Source organism: Nicotiana attenuata, unplaced genomic scaffold (genome assembly GCF_001879085.1).
Source record: "Nicotiana attenuata strain UT unplaced genomic scaffold, NIATTr2, whole genome shotgun sequence".
NCBI lineage: Eukaryota > Viridiplantae > Streptophyta > Magnoliopsida > Solanales > Solanaceae > Nicotiana > Nicotiana attenuata.
The window spans coordinates 27,903-46,011 of NW_017671011.1; the positions used below are offsets into that span (position 1 = coordinate 27,903).

The window sequence follows — 18,109 nt, forward strand, 5'->3', positions numbered from 1 at the left end:
ACGAAGCTGTAGAGATCACCCAAAACCCATTCCGGGGCCGTTTACTCAAAAGTCAAATTCCAGTTAAATTCTCACCGCTTAAACTCCCAAAACTAGATTCCTTCTTCCAATTTGACTCTGATTCACCCGTTAACTGAATTCAACCATGCACGCAAGTCGATAGTCATATTAGGAAGCTGTTTCAGACCTTACACCGCTAGACGGAGTTTAAATTCTCAAAACGACTGGCCGGGTCGTTACAAAGACATACTGCCATACTCCCTTCATTTCTTAAGTTAACTAATACTTTCTAAAACTGTGATATAAAATAAGTTACTAAAAAATTTTGTGACTATAAAATATTTTGTTAAAGTAAAACGTAAAATTTAAAATTAATTTTTTTAGATACGACAATGATGACATTATTTTAGGGACGGAATAAAAAGGAAATTTTACCTTTTGTCTAATTTGTGGACTTGTGTTGTAGGGTCGTAGTTAGGGGTGTTCATGAAAACATGAAAAATCGAACCAAACCGTAAACTGAACTAAAAAAATCGATATTTTTAGGTTTAGTTTGATTTTGATTTTGAATTTTAAAAACCGATCAAATTTGGTTTGATTTTGGTTTTAATCAAAAAATAACCGGAAAAAATCGAACCAAACAGACTATAAAAGTAGCTATTTAAATTTATTATTACACCTATATATATGTATCTTTTTATATAAAGTTTCTAAAATTTTATGGTACATATTAGTCTTTTGTATTTTTAGTCTAGTTCTTTGCTATTATAATAATCTAATTCTTTGCATTTACATTCTAGTTTGATGGTATTTTTCTTTTGTTAAGTAAAAGAATTTATTTCAGGTTATAAATAATCGATTTTTAATTGAGTTAAAATATTCATCACTATTTGAGTCAATTATCACCAATACAAGTTGGTAAATGATAGATTTCTCAAAGAGCAATTGATTTGATAGTGCTACACTGAAAATGTAGTCTCCGTAATATGCGGTTGGTAGTGTATGTCTCATATTTAAGAAAAACCCCGATAAATAACCGAAAAAAACCGAAAAACCGATAAAAATCCGACTTAATTGGTTTGGTTTGGTACCAATATTTAAAAAATTAACTTACTTGGTTTGATTTCTTTTTAGGAAAAATGCAGCCAAACCGAACCTGAACAATTTTCTCGTAGTTGCTATATTTGCAGAAGCAGTATAAATTCCTCTCCAATTTCCCTAAATTGAATTTTCCCTCTTCTTTCCGCCCCTTGATTTTCATTTCCTTTTCCCTCCTCTTCTTCTTCATTTTCCTTTAATGGCACTCTAACGGAAAAAGAGAGAAGCAGAAAAGAGGTAGAAAATGATAGGAGGGAATAACAGTTTTGGGAAGACAATTTGCTCAATTTGTTATGAAGATCTAAACCCTATTATTGAAGACCTCCAATCCATTTCTATTTGCGGTCACGTTTTTCACGAGATTTGGTTAGACCCGATATCCATCTAAATGTATTTCTGTACTCTTTATATCAGCAAATCTTGATTCAAATTTAGTCTAAAAGTTGTTCATCATGAATGTATTCAAAGATTTGTATTGGGTATCTTTACTTGGATTCTACTTAATTAAAAATCAGGTTTTTTATTATAACCTAGAACTTGTATTTGTTACCCTTCTACTGTGTAACCTATGAGTTTACGTGAACACAGTAGCTTTTGCTCAAAAAATCAAATAAATATCTATAAATTTTTGACTTTGAACCTAATTATTATTGTCTATTAACTTGAGATTGCTATAGGAACTCATAAACTTCAAATTCTGGATCCGCCGCTGGTTTAGTTACTTTGTATTGTTAAAAATGTTTTCTTTTAAAGGGGAAAGTTTATTTATGCCACTTATGAGCTGCGACCATTTTACTTTACAAATATATCAACTCTTACATTGTATTATTTGTTTTAATCAACATTTGTGCATTGCTGTTAACCTTCTATACTAAATAATATCACCAAATTATTAGAGGTAGCTTTAGGGTTTGAACATTATGGGTAATGTTCGAGTACGGGATTCTAACAAAGCACATTTGATTTATTGGGTTCGAAATCTATAGTTTGTACTTATTTAGTAGATTTTTTAATGACATGTATATGATTCAAGCCAAAGCAATGTATGCTAGATCCGCCCGGACCATTATCCTGTACCAAATTCTACACCTTGTACAATTACTATATGTTACTTGCCTTTATGGTCAACTAATGATCAAGGAGATGATTTCCTAAGGTCAAACATTTTCCTCATTAAAAAAAAAGCACCTTTATGTTTACTTATAAAAAAAAAGACTACTACTTTAAGTTGTTGCTGGCCAGGTCTGTAACAATTCTATCAATGTGCTTGTATCTGATAGAGATAGTTATTTTCCTTATCTGATAATTATTTAGCTGATTCTGATTATGATATGTTGTGGTTGCAAAAATCAGTCTTCAGCAATGGTTTGAATACTGTACAAATGGAAAAAAGAAGAATTGTCCAGTTTGCAAACAGGCTTGTTCAGAACAAAATGCAAATAGGCTTTATTTCCAATCAGTTGGTGATCCAAATGATACAAGTCTGACCAAGAAACCTTGTGGTCATGAAGAGGATCCACGTGAACTGAGAAATGAGGTCAAAAGATTGGAGGGGAAAGTTTTACAGTTGACTTCTACTTTGGAAAAACAGCTGAAAGATCTCAAAGAAGTTAATGCAGAGGTAAATGGTCAATCTCGCTATCGCTTCGGCTGCCATGAATTTACAGAATATGTTGCTGTCGAATATGAAGCAATTGCATCATGCTTATTCTATTCGCGGTATTTTCTCCATTTCATGAAAGTGCCCTTACCATAAGAGAGGTCAATGGTTCAATAACCCTCTGACATGTACTATTGGCATGTGATGAGTTTAACCGGAGTAACCTGGTCAATGAGGATTCATATAGCTGACCCCAACTTGTTTGGGAGTGAGGCATAGTTATTGTTGTTCTATAGATGAGAGAGATCTAGAGTCACGAGTTGCACATGTGTGGATCTGTTAGTCTTTTTAACAGTCTGGCAAAAGTTGAAACTTGCTAAAGTTTGGATACTTTAAGGATGTTTTTTGTTCACTGTGGTAGTTTAAGGGTGTACCTCAAATTTTCAGTATAGTTCAGGGATATTTTTGTCCAAAAACTCGAGGGTAGGAGATGAGAAAAGTCAAATTTTTTGCAAGTCTCTTTGCCCATAGCTGACCAAATGAAATGACAGGAATTTGATAGCTATAAAATCTCGTGAGTTCCATGAAGAGTTCTATCTCTTCTGATTAAATGTGATGAATGAAACAATCATCTTCGGCATATGTAGGTTTCAGTTTATTGTTTGGCTAATGATTGGAATGAGCCACAGTTTTGCTTAGATCCAAAATACAAGTTCTTAGGTGGAATAAGCATGGCTCTTCTCTGGTAAAGTTGAGAAGTATCTGGTACTACCATTTACTAAATTATAGATATTTATATGAGCATATTTGGTTCAAACTTGATCTGCTTAACAATTCATGTCATCACATTTTCATCTCGTCAAATTTTCTAAGTAATGCAACTTTTTTGTTTCAGCTTTTCACATGCAAGGAAGAGTTGAAAATAGAAGGGACTCTAAAGAATGAAGCTGTGAAACAGGAGGCAGCCATTCAGCAGTTGTTACATCTTAAATCCAAGGTACATACTCCTCGTGATGTTTTGCTAGTGCATCTAGTCATATATTCTTGTTATCTTGTATATAATGTCTTCTTGGTGGAAAAAGATGTAAGTTATTAGTTACTACATTCTGAGGAAATTTGTTCTGCAGGAGCTAGATCGATCAACTTTGGAGTGCATAAGGCTAAAAGATGGAAATATGGCTCTAGATAAGGAGCTTGCAGCACTCAAGTTGTAAGTCAATCATATTGAGGGAAACAAACAGTTGCATCCTTATATTAGATTTACAATAGTTTTTTTTCACTTTCCATTCATGGTTTATTACATCGGAATCTGCTATTTTAACTTGGAGGAAGAAGTGGTCTTGAAACTTGCTTCATTAGGAGATGATGCCAATAGCAAAGAGACACGTGATATCTTGAAAAATCATTGGTCGCCCGAAACTATTTATGAAGTTAAAAGTTTTCAGCGATATTGGATGAAACTTCATATCTACTATTGCTCTTCTTTGGTGTTAGAGATTTCTTACCTTGTATACATGTTGTGGATATGTTCACTGAAAGTTCATTGCCGTGGGAAATCTGAATTGTACAAACTTTGATATATTACACTGAGTTTCCTTTCGAGCTCAGGCAAATTACTTTCTGATCTGATATGAGATATCAAGCACAGGCCATGTAGATAAAAAGTAACATAAGCTTGATGAGCTTAGCAACTCTGCTAAAATCCAGGCTTCCTAATTCCTCTTTATGAAAAGGAATGATATATTCTGAAATGAAATTGAAGTTATTGAACTGAAGCTTCTAAATGCCAAAGTGAAAAAATAAAAATAGTTCTTGTACGTTCTGCTATATATTTACATATAAAGCTCCATAAGTATTTCTGTTTCAGAAGAAATAACGGCTTCTTGCCGTTTTATATGTAGTTGCAGATGGGCACCTATTCTATGCGGGTTAGTTTAGTGATGAATTTTATTATTTTCTTGCAAAAGGGCTGGCTATTATGTATCTACATGTTGATGGAGTAATATTGTTCACTTGTCTATGGAATGGCATTTTGATGATACTTGTGAAAGTTTTAGGTTTCGTTCTACAAAAGAAATCCTTTTCCTTCTCTCACATTTACAATGATCTTTTTTTCTCAAGCACAGAAGCTATATGTATATTTTTGATATCGTTTTATTACGCACAGAAGCAACATTTATGTATTAGTCTTAAGTTTGATGGATAACTTTATTGCCTTAATTTGGCAGGAGTTACAAAGAACTAATGACCAAGTGCGATACTCATGGAAGGCGAGAGGCTCGTTCTCTTAGGAAACTTGAGAAGTCTAAAGAAAAGATAAATAAGTTGAAGGTGAGTGTTGGATTTCCTAAATGAAATATGGTTTTATTATTTTTGAGCTTTGAAGATTCTTTAGTGTGCGGCTATCTATAGACCAGGGTCCAAGAACTTGAGACGGCACTTGAAGGAAGAGAAAAAGATAATGAAAATTTGAGAACTTTGAGAGCTGCCAAGAAAAACTTTGAGTTGTATCAAGGAAGCAAAGAACCCAAAGTTGACCGACGTTCATATGAGAATCAGCAAAAGGCACCTGCTGCGACAGAAGTAGATTTATGCATAGTCACTGGCTCATGCGATGATTTATCTAGACCAAGGAGAAAAAGAAAGTATAAGTCTAAGGAAAAGAGTATACAAACCATGGCAGAAGATATTATAACTGGTGGAAGTCAAGTGCAGGGATCAGAAAATAAGGATGGAATCTCAGGTTCAAGGAATTCCCCTGTTATTATTCTTGACGATGATACTGATCTTCCGCTTCTAGATGACGTTACACAGCATCAGCCCTCATTTCGCATCAGGAAAGAGACTTCTGCACCAGTTATAGTTGCCCAACCAGGTTTCCATCTGTCTTATCTTGATGTTAAAGTGCTCTCATTTGTTGTTTGGATGATGATGATTTACTTCAACCAAATGATTTGTTCTTTTTCCTAGTTTTAACTTATTGCTCTGCTTTTACTCTCTTGGCGGAGATTTAAGTTCATTTGGTAAAAAGAAAATTAGTCAACAAGTACTTGATTCCTCTAACACAGAGAGAAAATCCCAGGAGATACCTGCTTTTCTGGTGGATTATTAGGTCCTGATGGGACTTACTGGCACTTGGGAAAATGGTGCAAGAAGGTTAAGGACAAGGGATCTGGATCACTGTCTTGACGATTGCTAGGATCAGGTCCGAGTGCTGTTGATTGATTGCTGTAGGAGCTGATGGTAGAAGTCGTTGGATCAAAGTTCTGCGAGCAATGAATCCGGCATCATTGGTAGTTCTTAATACCTTTATTTGCTTATAAATGATACACGGTTCACTTACTGCTCCTACCTTTCTGTTACATTTGCTAAGCAAACTTAACTTCATCCCTGACATGTATCTTACATACATGAAGCAACTCGCAAGTGAAAGTACTATCGAAGTTATAGTAGTAGTATTGCTGCAGCTCTATTATTCCATGATTGTTTGAAGTATCTTTTTATTTGCTTATTTTCTCAGCAGGACAAAAATGAGAGTTTGCGATCAATCAAGAGATACTAGTATGACATGAAATCAAGTAGTTCGCAATCTCAAGGATGCTTGCAAATAGGTGATAGCTATATTGAAGGAGTAAGTTCCCATCAAAGATATAGAGAGTTCATTTCTTATACAGTATTTAGGGGTTTAATTTTAGCAATCTAGTTATACTACCATTTGATTAAATAGTTTGAAATAAGAAACTCAATGTCTTCTTTTGAGCATGTAAAGATTCAAAAGGGAAAGGTAGCAGGCAGGGGAGAGGAAAGCAAGAAAGCAACTTCAACAATTGTTTCTTAGAAGTTTTCTGTTTTGTTGCTTGATCAATACATATTTAAAGTGCACTCTTTGTAGTTTTGAAGAAAGTAAAATAATTCAACCTTAGTTTAAAATTAAAGTAAGAATATACAATATTTAATCACGGTTAATTAATAAATATGTGTATAAAAATACATACTTTGCATTCAATAGTTTGGTGTAAACCCAGGCTATATGCTTGCTACCAAAACTATAGCTTTCTTCTATTATTTATTAAAGGCTTAATATAAACTTCCCCTCTCAATTTACATCAATTTCTCATTTACACACCTTAAATGTCTACTAGACCATCATTTACAAACACAACATAGTAGTATCATCATCAAGAATAGTCATAAGGACTTGTTATCTATAATATCTTTATTGAATACAAAAGAATACTCCTAATATCATCTTACTACAATTTCCTCTCTTTTTTTTTTCCCTCTATGATCTTTATATCAATTGACTTTATTTGTTCAACAATATTTGCCTTTACTAATTTTCTCTTTCTGTAGGAAATTAGAACAATCTCCGATTTCAAAGAAAAAGCTGAGACAAGAGCTATACATTCTTGAACTTGCACAATAACTTCTATAAAGTTATAAGGAGATGTTAAGTCCTCGCTCGAACAAGTGGTGACTTAGGAATATTAATAGGGGAATGAGGAGACATCATGTTCATATTCATTCTTGACGAGATAACATTTTCATCCTACTTTCTGTTCGATAAACTTAGCCGGAGATTGTTCCTTTTTCATTGCTGCTTGTTCTTCTTTACTACATTTTCCACTAACTTTCGAATTCTTCCAAGTGCAATCTTCACCGTTTGATCATCAATATTCGCGAAACAAACCCGAAACCAACCTGGCTCAGGACAGTTAAAAGAAGATCCAGGTGAAACATTAAGCTTCCCATCATTTATAATCAGTTTCCATAATGCCATCTCAGAATCAAATGTGGGTTCTTTCAACAGTGGCCTTAAATCCATCCAACAACAAAGTCCAGCATTTCCTTTTAAGCAATTTATTCCAACTTCTTGAAGTCCTGTTGTGAATTTTTCGTGCCTTTTTCGCAACCTCTTTGAACTTTCAACGAGAAATTTGTTTCGTCAGACAACATTGTAGCTAGTAAATGTTGTGTCTGAGTTGACACTAGACCGAAACTCGACATTTTTCTAGCACGACTTACCACATAATTGTTGAAAGAATAGATAATTCCAACTCTGAATCCTGGAAATCCCATGTCTTTTGAAAGACTATAGACAATATGAACCAAATCTTTATTAATATACTGATCCATTTTATCCGTTTCGTCGTCGATAATTTCAGCAATGCTGACAAATTCTGGAGTATCAAAGACTGTGGCTGCATAAATTTCGTCGTAAACAAGGTGAATGTTGTGTTTGTTTGTGAAGGTTAAGATATTTTTTAGTGTGTCTTTGTCTAAAGTTGTGCCTAATGGATTTGAAGGGTTGGTTAAGATTAAGCCTTTGATTTTGATATTTGATTGTTGGGCATTTTCATATGCTTGTTTGACAGCTTGTGTAGTAATCTTGAAATTGTTGGAGCTATTGCAAGGAATGGGGAGGAGTTGTACCCCAGTTCTCCACTTTAGGTCCCTATTGAATCTGCGAAATTGAACAATTTTTAAAACACGTTATTCAACTTAAGACAAATGAATAAGAAAAGAGTAATGCATGCCTATATATTTTATTGCTTCAACATGCACAAGTCTAAAAAAAGCAGCCCGATACACAAAGCATCCCACGTTCATACAGTGTCCGGGGAAGGGTCGCATCCTAAAAGGGTGTGATGTAAGCAGCCTAACCTAATGTAATTATTATTATTTTTAGTCTATGATTATTAAATTATATTGTTGAAAAGAGGAGTTTAAGGGAGAAAAGAGAATATAAAAACAGCAGCAGCAATCTTGACCTCTGCACTGCTTAGCTTGTTGCTTTGAACACTTTGACTATGCATCATTAATTTAGAAAGTCAATTAGACTTGACCATTAAGTATCTCAAGTCTATTTAATTATTTTTGATACAATATAATCTCCCTCTTTACATGACTAAATTTCAATTATAGTTTGACTAAACACCAACTTTAAGAAAAAAAAAAACTTTTGTTACTTGTAATTTGAAACATGCCATTAGATTTACGCGACCATAAAAACAACCATTAAAAATAAAATGAGAAGTTTAAAATTAAAATAATTTTAAAATAAGACAGTTTATCTACTATAACATACTAAAATATATATAAATTTTTTTATGCTATATATATATATATATATATATATATATATATATATATATATATATATATATATATATATATATTAACCAATGTATGTATACATACCCAGGGTAATAGGGTGAGGGAACTAAAAATGCATCGCCTGGATTAGCCAAACATGATATGAGATTCTCATTAGCTCCAGTAGCTCCACCAGCCATTATTATACGCTCTGCATCAAACTTAACTCTGCCCCTTCTTGTTTTTTCCATAAACTTCGCAATTGCCTGAAATAAATTATATGTTTGAGGTACATGTCAAGAATAATTATTTATACAAAGGACGGACCGGTGCACAAGGCATTCGTGGTCATCGAGGGTCCAGGGAAGAGCTATACCCCTAGAGGTGTGATGTATACAGTCTACCCTAATGTAAGCAGGAATATATATATATATTATAATATATATATATATATATAATATATATATATACTAGTCTTAGGGTACGCGCAAATTTGAAATTAATGTTGCTCTAATTTTTTATTCATTTCATGTTCAATGCTCTTCTTATGGAAATAAATTTATGTACACTAAAAGTTTTGCAATTATTTATATGATGAATTTGTAAAAGAATTGAATTAGATTCTTTAAAAAATTAGTTGATTCAAAGAGTTATTTTGTTAAATCAGTTAAAACATTAATTACTTTTTCTCAAAATTAGAGGAAATATTATTCTATTAAAATTAACAAATCGTAAAAATTGTATAAATATTATCTCATCCATACCAATTTATTTTTCGACTTGAACTTTGAATAATTTTGATTTAGGGTTTTAACTTTGTGAGTTAGCAATTATCCTTTATAATAATGACATGCTTTATGGTCTAAATCACAAAGTAAAAAAGGAGATAATTCTTTTTTCTGCTTCTCTCTTTTATGTCAAATAAAATTTAGTGCCTTCAAATATTAGAAAATATAATTTTATCAACCAAATTTAGACAGCTGAAACCAAATTATTTTGCTAGTAAACTTTGTGAGTTTGTTGATTATAGTGCAATTTCAATACTAATAAATTCGTAGTTGTAGTCGTCCATCATTATTTACCAATGATGTAATTTCTGATATTGAGCAATTATTCGTTTGGTCGAAGTTTTTGTTGTTAAAATAAAGATTTCATATCAGTAATGAATTCACAGTCTTACTACAATTAGAAGGCCCTTGATTATTAATAAATAAAAATTAATTCTCTTATATTTATCATATATTGGCTTATTTTAACTCTTATTCCTCGTCTAGCTTCGATTTTAGAAAAATCAATAGTACTGTATCCAAAAATAAAAAGAAGAATAAATAGTAGTAGTTCTTTTTCGTTCAAAAAAATAAAAATAGTAGTAGTACTTCAATTTTTAGAGTCCATAATAAAACAACTATTTTATTCAATGTGAACTCTAATTTAAACGGGTAATAGCACGTGTATCCCATATTTACACAACTTTAGAAAATTATCTAAATATTATTAAATTATATATTTGAGTTATAGATAATTAAAAAAACATAAATTCGTAAATATTAGGAATATTAATCTAATTAGCTAGCTTAATAACACAGATATCAGATGCCTTATTGTGATTTCATGCCTTGCCTCCAATTACTAAATTTATTCAATTCTCTCTTTTCTGTGGGATCAATTAACAGAATATACTTGAAATAAAGAATTAATGATAAAATTATTATAATAATTTATTCATTGTCTCTAAAATTATATTTTGAACTTGACATGAAATTGTCATGTGTCCTTTTATAGGCATTTCTATAAGATTCTTTTTTAAAAGAAATTAATTCCGGTAATCATATCACGTTGGCATATGTTATGTGCGAATTCAATGGTTGAATTATTATTTTTTATTAAACTATATTTACTTTAACCTTTTTTTCGTGCAAACATATAATAAAAATATTAACCGTAAAACAATTAATTACCAATAAGGTATTGTGTTGTAGTAAGTCTCAAAGAAACTTATTCAGTTTTCAAAGTATACGCGAAAGTGGTTGATTATATTGAGACTATAAATAAAGGAAAGATTTAATATCTTCTATTAGTACAACTTATAGCGGGGTAATATGTATGTGAAAAGCTACCCGCTTTATTCTCCAATTTGTACTACATAAATAAAAGAATACCACAATAAAGTGGATATTTATTGATATAAAAACCCATATCATAATAAACTTGGAGTTTATTCATAATTGCACACATCATGGTGTAAACCTGAAGTTTATCAATATTGATAATTTATCCAGCTGGCATAATTGGTTTAGCCATGTTAGTTCAAGTATGATGTGCAAAAATAAAAGAGGATTCATATGGGTAAATATTAAAGAACTAGAAAGTTCTTTACGAATTCTCTTACATTGCTTGTTCTCATTAATTAATGGACCAATTAAAATTGGGATTGAATCCCATGAATGCTGGAAATATCAAAGGTGAATATGGGCTCATTCACCTGGCATGTATACCACATAAGATGCATCTATGAGATGGTTACATGTGTGATTATTAATAACCCACAACATGGTGATTGCGAGGTAACTTGCTCAATAATTTAATTTCGAGCATAATTTCCAGATTTTCTATTCAAGATAGTTTATCTTGATAAGTTGGTTTACATCACAGTTGGTTTACCAAAATAATTTATTGAGTGCCTCCACTTAATAGCTAAACTATTGCTTATGAGAACAAAGTTATATATATCAGTTTGATATACGTTATATACGAAAGTATATTATTTTCTCCCCTCACAAGTGGTTCAGGGTCAGGAACCAAATAATTACATCTTATTATTATTGATGTGCGGTGTATATTTTGATTAACACCATAACGCACAAAGATGAGTTCTCAAAGTTGAGGAAACAAGTTAGTTTTTCTAACATGAGGGGGAGACATGATAAACAGTTGAGAAAAAGTTACATGGAATGAATTATCATTTATACATCTAGATCCCCGAATAAAATAATATGAACTTGAAGTTCATAAAAGGATAATTCATGTGCAATTTATTGCAAAGCATGCCAGACGCATTTGCTGACCCAAAGAAAGTAACTATATTCTCATTGCAAATGCTCCTATTAAGTCCTAGAAGGAAAAAGTCTATAGTACGCTTAAAACATATAGACAAATCGGTTTCAAATAAACTTCTTGATAAAGAAGATGAGCAAATGATCAAAATAATCATAATAAAGGAGACAAGTGATCTAGAAGATCACATGACATAATGCTTCATAAAATCTCAATAGAGGTTTAGGTACCTGAAATGAATGAAGAGATCTCTATGTTATGTCTTTATTAAAAATGTTGAAACCGATATAAAATGTTCGTCGACGACATCTATGATACCGCTAAATATATATGAGGATCTTAAGTCTGGTGAAACAATTTCGAATAGAATTGGTTTCATATGAAAGACATGTAGTTTTGAACATGCATGTAGTTCAAACACTTGAAAGTATAAAGTCAATGGTATGTGCAATCAGTTTTCGATATCTTATATGTCTAGCATGACATGAAAACTTGATATGCATCTAAAGTCTATTATATGGCTTATATGACTAAACAATCCCTGAAGGATTTAAATTGCTTAAAGCATATAGAATTCATGGTCATGAAGTACTACATCCTCAATGCAATTTGTGCACAAATGTATCTTGCTATAACTATATGCATGATAATATGATAGCAAGAGTTTTCACCTCTATGTGAAGATATTGAACTGACGATTCCAACAAGATCATATGAAGACAATCCATCTCTATCAAGAATGATGATTTCAAGGTGCAATATATTCATTCAAGTTAATATGGCCGATTTGTTTATCAAATATCTACCAAAGATCTTTTGAAGATGGTGCACAAGATTGGAATGCAAATGCTTAAGGATGTGAAGTGATGCTCTCATGAGGGGGAGTTAATACGCGTTGTACTCTTTTTCCCTTACAAGGTTTTGTCCCACTGGGTTTTCCTTGCAAGGTTTTTAACTAGGCAACCAAAAGGCGTATTATTAGATATGTGTACTCTTTTTCCTTCTCTAGAAATTTTTTTCCCACTGGGTTTTATTTTAGTTAAGGTTTTAACGAGGCACATTATCTATTGAATAGATATTCAAGGTGGAGTGTTATAAATAGAATTTTATTTATGGTGAATGTCTATATTTAGAGAGATTCTAGGATTTTTTACTTGGTGGCTAAGTCACCCTCTCCCTATAAATAGAGGGTTCTATTCCATTGTAATTCATCCCAAATCAATAAGAATTCTCTCCCTCTACTTTTCTCTGCACTACTCTTCTTCTTCTTCTTTTATTATTTTATAACAAAATGAACAATAATAAATGACATTTAAATAAATAAGAGGGATGAAATTCCCAATCTCTGAATTCATATCTTTAGTTTATTTCAATAAACTGGAAAAAAAGATGATCAATCTGTGTACAGAAATGCTAGCTTTCTGCAGTAGTGCATGGATAATAATGAGGGACGTGAGGGATATATTTATAGTCTTTAGTTAGGCTAATATCCCTCAAAATGTTAGTCTTGGTTTCAAAGTAGTATGAGCTTTTAAATTATAGTTTTCTTATTCCAATAGGCAAAAGGTCTCCAAATTGGTTGTAACCTAGTGATCAATTAAGTAGATTTAGAAATTAGAACTATGAAGTTTTAGGTTCAAATTTCAGCGGAGGCAAAAACACAAGACAACTTTTTCCTATTTATTCAGGACTTGATGGACAAAGTTATATGCGTTGGTGGTAAGTAGCAGATACCCCGTGAAATTAATCAAGGCACGCATCGAGACGTTACGATTATAAGAAAATTTAGAATAGTACAAGTAGTTTGATGCATAGTGAACGACACCACTTCGGTGTAAAATTACGCTAATGAAAAGTCTTGTGACTTTTTCTTCGGTATTTGAGTTCATATCGAAAATTTAGTATATAACTTCAACGTGTAACATTTCGCAGACCGACTATTGCTGCTTTTGGAAAATTATGTTGTTTTTTCCAAGAATAGTTTCCCAATTTTTCAAAGGAATATATATAGCACAGACAAATGAACACACTTTTGACTGCGAACTACTATGTGTCATGCTCTTTTAAACAAACAGAAAGACATGCCTAATCGTTGTTATAATTCTTTATTGATTCGAAAGACAAATCTCGTGTCTCTATATATATATATATATATATATATAGAATATCAGTAATATAGTAGTCCTGTTAAAAATAATAACTTAATTATTTCGTAAAAGAAGGATCTCGACTCTTAAAAAGGTGAGGGGATGTTGACATTAACATCTTAAGAAAAATTTGGTGATTTAGTTGGAATTAGAATTGTTAATAATAAAGAACACTTTTTTTGTCAAGTACTAAAAACGTTGCAACCGTGTGTTGAGCAACAAATTAATAATCTTTAGAAGACAAAAAATAAAAATGGATTTATTGGAAAGACAACATGACAAGTAGTCCAAGTGAAATCCTTTTTGTAGGGTTTAATTAAGGTGCTCACTTCCTATTGTCCGAGTCAACAGTAGACACCTCACTCTTTGTCTCTTTGACATAATTATAAAAGATTAACACGTAATTTATTTAAGGGTGGAACACAACAACATCTTAAACATAGACTTTTCTTTGATATTAACATATATATAGTCAAGAAAGGATAGAAAAAGATAATAGTATTAGTAAGGGAAGATTTTGTCAACAAGGTTGTGGTGGATCAGAGTAGTATACTAATTTATCTTTAACTAAATGTCTGGGGTTCAAGCCTAGTATATGACGTCATCGGCCTTGTTAGGGAGCGTTTCACCCCATAATATGAAGCTTTTCGATGTGAATTTAAATTTAATTGGGTACCAATTCAGATACTTTTAAATTGACAGAAATTTTGAAGATAGGGGTGCATATTAAATTATTCAAATTTTACGTTGAAAAAGAGAAGTAAATTGACATATATAAAATAAATACTATAAATTTACATGATACGTACGTGTTCTTCTTGGCTCAGGAACATTCCGTGAAATTTATAGTCAATGCGAAACTTGCATACAATGTATTTGGAATGTGACATCTTTCACCTGTCTTCACTTTTGACTCAAGTAATACAGTCAAACTTTTCTATAATAGTCTCGTTTATTATGAATATATTTGGATGTTAAGTGTTGTTATAAAAAACATATATTATAACATATATTGATTCTGGAAAAGCTTAACTTTTATAATGAAGTGTTGTTATATAAAAATGTTGTTATAAAGAGGTAATTACAACTTGCAACCGTAAATGTGTAAACGTAAAATCCTAGAAAAATATCGATCTACCAACATTCTGCATGCAAGGAAGACTATAGTATGAACGTAGATAAAAAAATTAAAAGACCGAACAGGAAAGTCTTATTACAAAAAATAGGGAAAATATGGAAAATAAGGGAGTGGATGATATCCCTTTTCATGTTCTAGCTCTGTAAAAAAAAGTTCCAATATTACTTAGCTGTTGAAAATAAACCATTGGAAGATTCTGTAACAACAAAAAATTTTTGCGCCGTTAAAAATAAATAATCAAGACTGAAAAATTGCGTACCAAATATAGTATTTGATTTCAATAAATGAAAATGTTACAATCTCTATGGTATTCCTCTGATTCTTCAAGAATGTAAAGTATCTTAATGAGCTTGACTTTGATTTGATTCAAGGGCTTGTAAAGCTTGGTCTTGAATCTCCTTCTTGAACTTGAATTTGTATTTGACCACGAACAAGTAATTTGATCTTGAACGCCTTTGGTATTTGATTCGGCTTCGTTCTTGATCTTGACCTCGAACTTGAGCTTGTAGCTTGAGTGCTTGAACTTATAACTTGTAGAGAAATCTGAGGTGTTTGATCCACGAGCTCTCTGCTTGCATTTTGTTCTTAATTCTGGTGTCTTCTAGCTTTATAAAGACCTCTATTTATAGTTGTAGGGAGTGGCGTGGCTCTGCGATTTGATTGTTCCGTTTGAACTGACCAATATCATCTAGACGCTTGGCACAACTCAATTTTGATTTGACTTGGTATGCCGCCCTTTCTTGACACATGGCATGATTTCATTGGCTCATATTTGGCTTGGATTGCCACGTCACTTGACACGTGGCATGAGCTTGGGCTTTAAGATGTTCTAATAGCCATTTGGATCTTGGGCTAATGAAGTGGGCTTATCATTTAATTTATAGTCCAATTAAATAGACTAGTCCAACACATATATATTGGATTTAAATAAGGGGGAAGCGCATGGTTAGCCACTAATAACACATGTATTTACTTTTAAGCCACTGTTTAAAATGTCTTTAGTCTTTAGTCACTGCTTTAATAAACTTTACCTGCCCGGACGAAAACACCCTTCTACTCATAAAAGTTCCGGACCAAGTGTCCTTAACTTTTGAACTTGCAACTCTAAGTTCAGGACTTCAGGACTACATGTCCTTAACTTTTGAACTTGCAACTCTAAGTTCAGGACTTCAGGACTACATGTCCTTCACTTTTGAACTTGCATCTCTAAGTTCAGGACCGCCTGTCCTTAAGTTCTATGCTTGTAACTCTAAGTTAAGGACTACTTGGCCTTAACTTTTGAACATGTAAGTCTAAGTTCAGGACCTATTGTCCTTAACTTTTGAGCTTGTTAGTCTAAGTTCAGGACCAAGTGTCCTTAACTTTTGAACTTGTAACTGTAAGTTCAGGACAAGTGTCCTTAACTTTTGAGCTTGTTAGTCTAAGTTCAGGACCTATTGTCCTTAACTTTTGAGCTTGTCAGTCTAAGTTCAGGACCTATTGTCCTTAACTTTTGGGCTTCTTAGCCTAAGTTCAGGACCTATTGTCCTTAACTTTTGAGCTTGTTAGTCTAAGTTCAGGACTATAGGACCTATTGTCCGTAACTTTTGAACTTGTAACTGTAAGTTCAGGACCTATTGTCCTTAACTTTTGAGCTTGTTAGTCTAAGTTCAGGACCAAGTGTCCTTAACTTTTGAACTTGTAATTCTAAGTTCAGGACCAAGTGTCCTTAACTTTTGAACTTGAAACTCGAAGTTCAGGACCAAGTGTCCTTAATTTCTGTGTTGTAACTCTAAGTTAAGGACTAAATACAAAATAACATATATGACGATAGTGTCTTACAGGAATTTCAAGTTGTAAACAAAGAAGATGGGTTTACGTGCAACTGTTGGGAGAAAAGAAGATAAATTGAGTTCTAATAAGTAATAACTCTGGAATATGGTGCCTAAACAAAGTGCAGTTGTTGACTATTAATTGTGACAAGTTGGGAGAAGATAAAGATGAAGAATCTGAAATGGCGTATATTAAGAATAATATTCCTCATTTATTGAACGAATGGGAATGGAAGAAAGAAAGTGAAAAAGGAACAAGTAGAAGAGTTCATGAGATGTAAGGAAAGAATATGAAAATGGCGTATTTCCGTTTGGGAAGGAAAGGGTAATACTGTCTTTTCATAATAATTTTAATAGACTAGTGGCTACTTTTGCTCAGTATTAAAAATGCTGAATAAAAAGTAAATACCACTTTAAAAAGTGGCTACCCCACACAAATAACACTTTCAATAACTAGCCCAATTTAGTAGCCATAATATTTATTTGGACTAATATCTTGAATTTAATATAGTCCAAATTATTTTATGGATTTAATCCGATAAATGGTAGGCTATATTACGTATTTTAGTCGGTTATTATACTCTAATTGGCTACACTTTAATTGAGTTTGAGCTTTAATCGCTAGTGTTTTGCACTAACTACATGTTTTATGCCTTGTAGGAGTGATTCTAAGCTATGTAGGTGTTATGGAACGAATTCAAGCTATTTGAAGCTTTGAAGTCTGAGTAAAAGCCCAAGGGATTAAGCCGGGATTGTGTTCGGGGGTCGAGGATTAATTCTGGACGTCAAAATTCAAGGAAGAAGCAACTGATGAAGAAATGCACTAGTGCGAGGCACTGTGCGACGCACAATGCGAGGCATTAGTGTAATTTTATGCCAGAAAATTCTAAAGTTCAGAAACTGGTTTTTTTTCGTCTGACAGGAAAAAGCACTAGTGCGACGCACGGGGCGACGCATAAAAAGTAATAAGTTTGCAAGTTTTCCTATTTCGGCGAGGAAAAGGAGATTTCGTCTTGGCCCAACCCTACTTGGTATAAATACATGTAAAAACATTATTTTGAGGAACTTTTGACATACTTTAGACCTAAGGAGAACACACCACGCTTAGGAGGCTTTTAACTAGTTTTTTTTTCCTCTTCTTTTCTCTTAGTTTCATCGTTTATTA

General features: G+C 32.6%; 1 protein-coding gene and 1 pseudogene across 4 annotated transcripts; one reads left to right on the plus strand and one right to left on the minus strand.

Annotated features, from left to right (window-relative positions):
* Window positions 1–1,189: 1,189 nt before the first annotated feature.
* LOC109205207 (E3 ubiquitin-protein ligase TRAIP-like) lies at window positions 1,190–7,294 on the plus strand. 4 transcript variants are annotated; one of them, XR_002064617.1, is made up of 9 exons: window positions 1,190–1,464; window positions 2,452–2,719; window positions 3,594–3,695; window positions 3,826–3,908; window positions 4,927–5,029; window positions 5,111–5,573; window positions 5,781–5,991; window positions 6,219–6,329; window positions 7,052–7,294. XR_002064617.1 is itself a non-coding variant. In XM_019367894.1 (7 exons), the coding sequence occupies exons 1-7, from the start codon at window positions 1,343–1,345 to the stop codon at window positions 5,885–5,887; spliced, it is 1,248 nt and encodes a 415-aa protein (XP_019223439.1). In that variant the 5' UTR covers window positions 1,190–1,342; the 3' UTR covers window positions 5,888–5,992. The 4 variants fall into 4 exon arrangements, 1 of the variants encoding a protein (XP_019223439.1); XR_002064616.1 differs by lacking the exon at window positions 7,052–7,294 and having other exon boundaries at window positions 6,219–6,589; XR_002064618.1 differs by lacking the exon at window positions 7,052–7,294 and having other exon boundaries at window positions 6,222–6,589.
* On the minus strand, window positions 7,268–9,045 carry LOC109205209 (annotated as a pseudogene).
* Between the last annotated feature and the right edge of the window lie 9,064 nt (window positions 9,046–18,109).

What these genes read in the sequence shown, in the direction of transcription:
- LOC109205207 (XM_019367894.1), top strand. Translation starts at nt 1,343, where the DNA reads ATGATAGGAGGGAATAACAGTTTTGGGAAGACAATTTGCTCAATTTGT. An exon ending in GAGCTTGCAGCACTCAAGTT is followed by an intron (nt 3,909 to 4,926) that starts GTAAGTCAATCA and finishes TTAATTTGGCAG; the next exon opens with GAGTTACAAAGAACTAATGA. An exon ending in AGTTATAGTTGCCCAACCAG is followed by an intron (nt 5,574 to 5,780) that starts GTTTCCATCTGT and finishes AGAAAATCCCAG; the next exon opens with GAGATACCTGCTTTTCTGGT.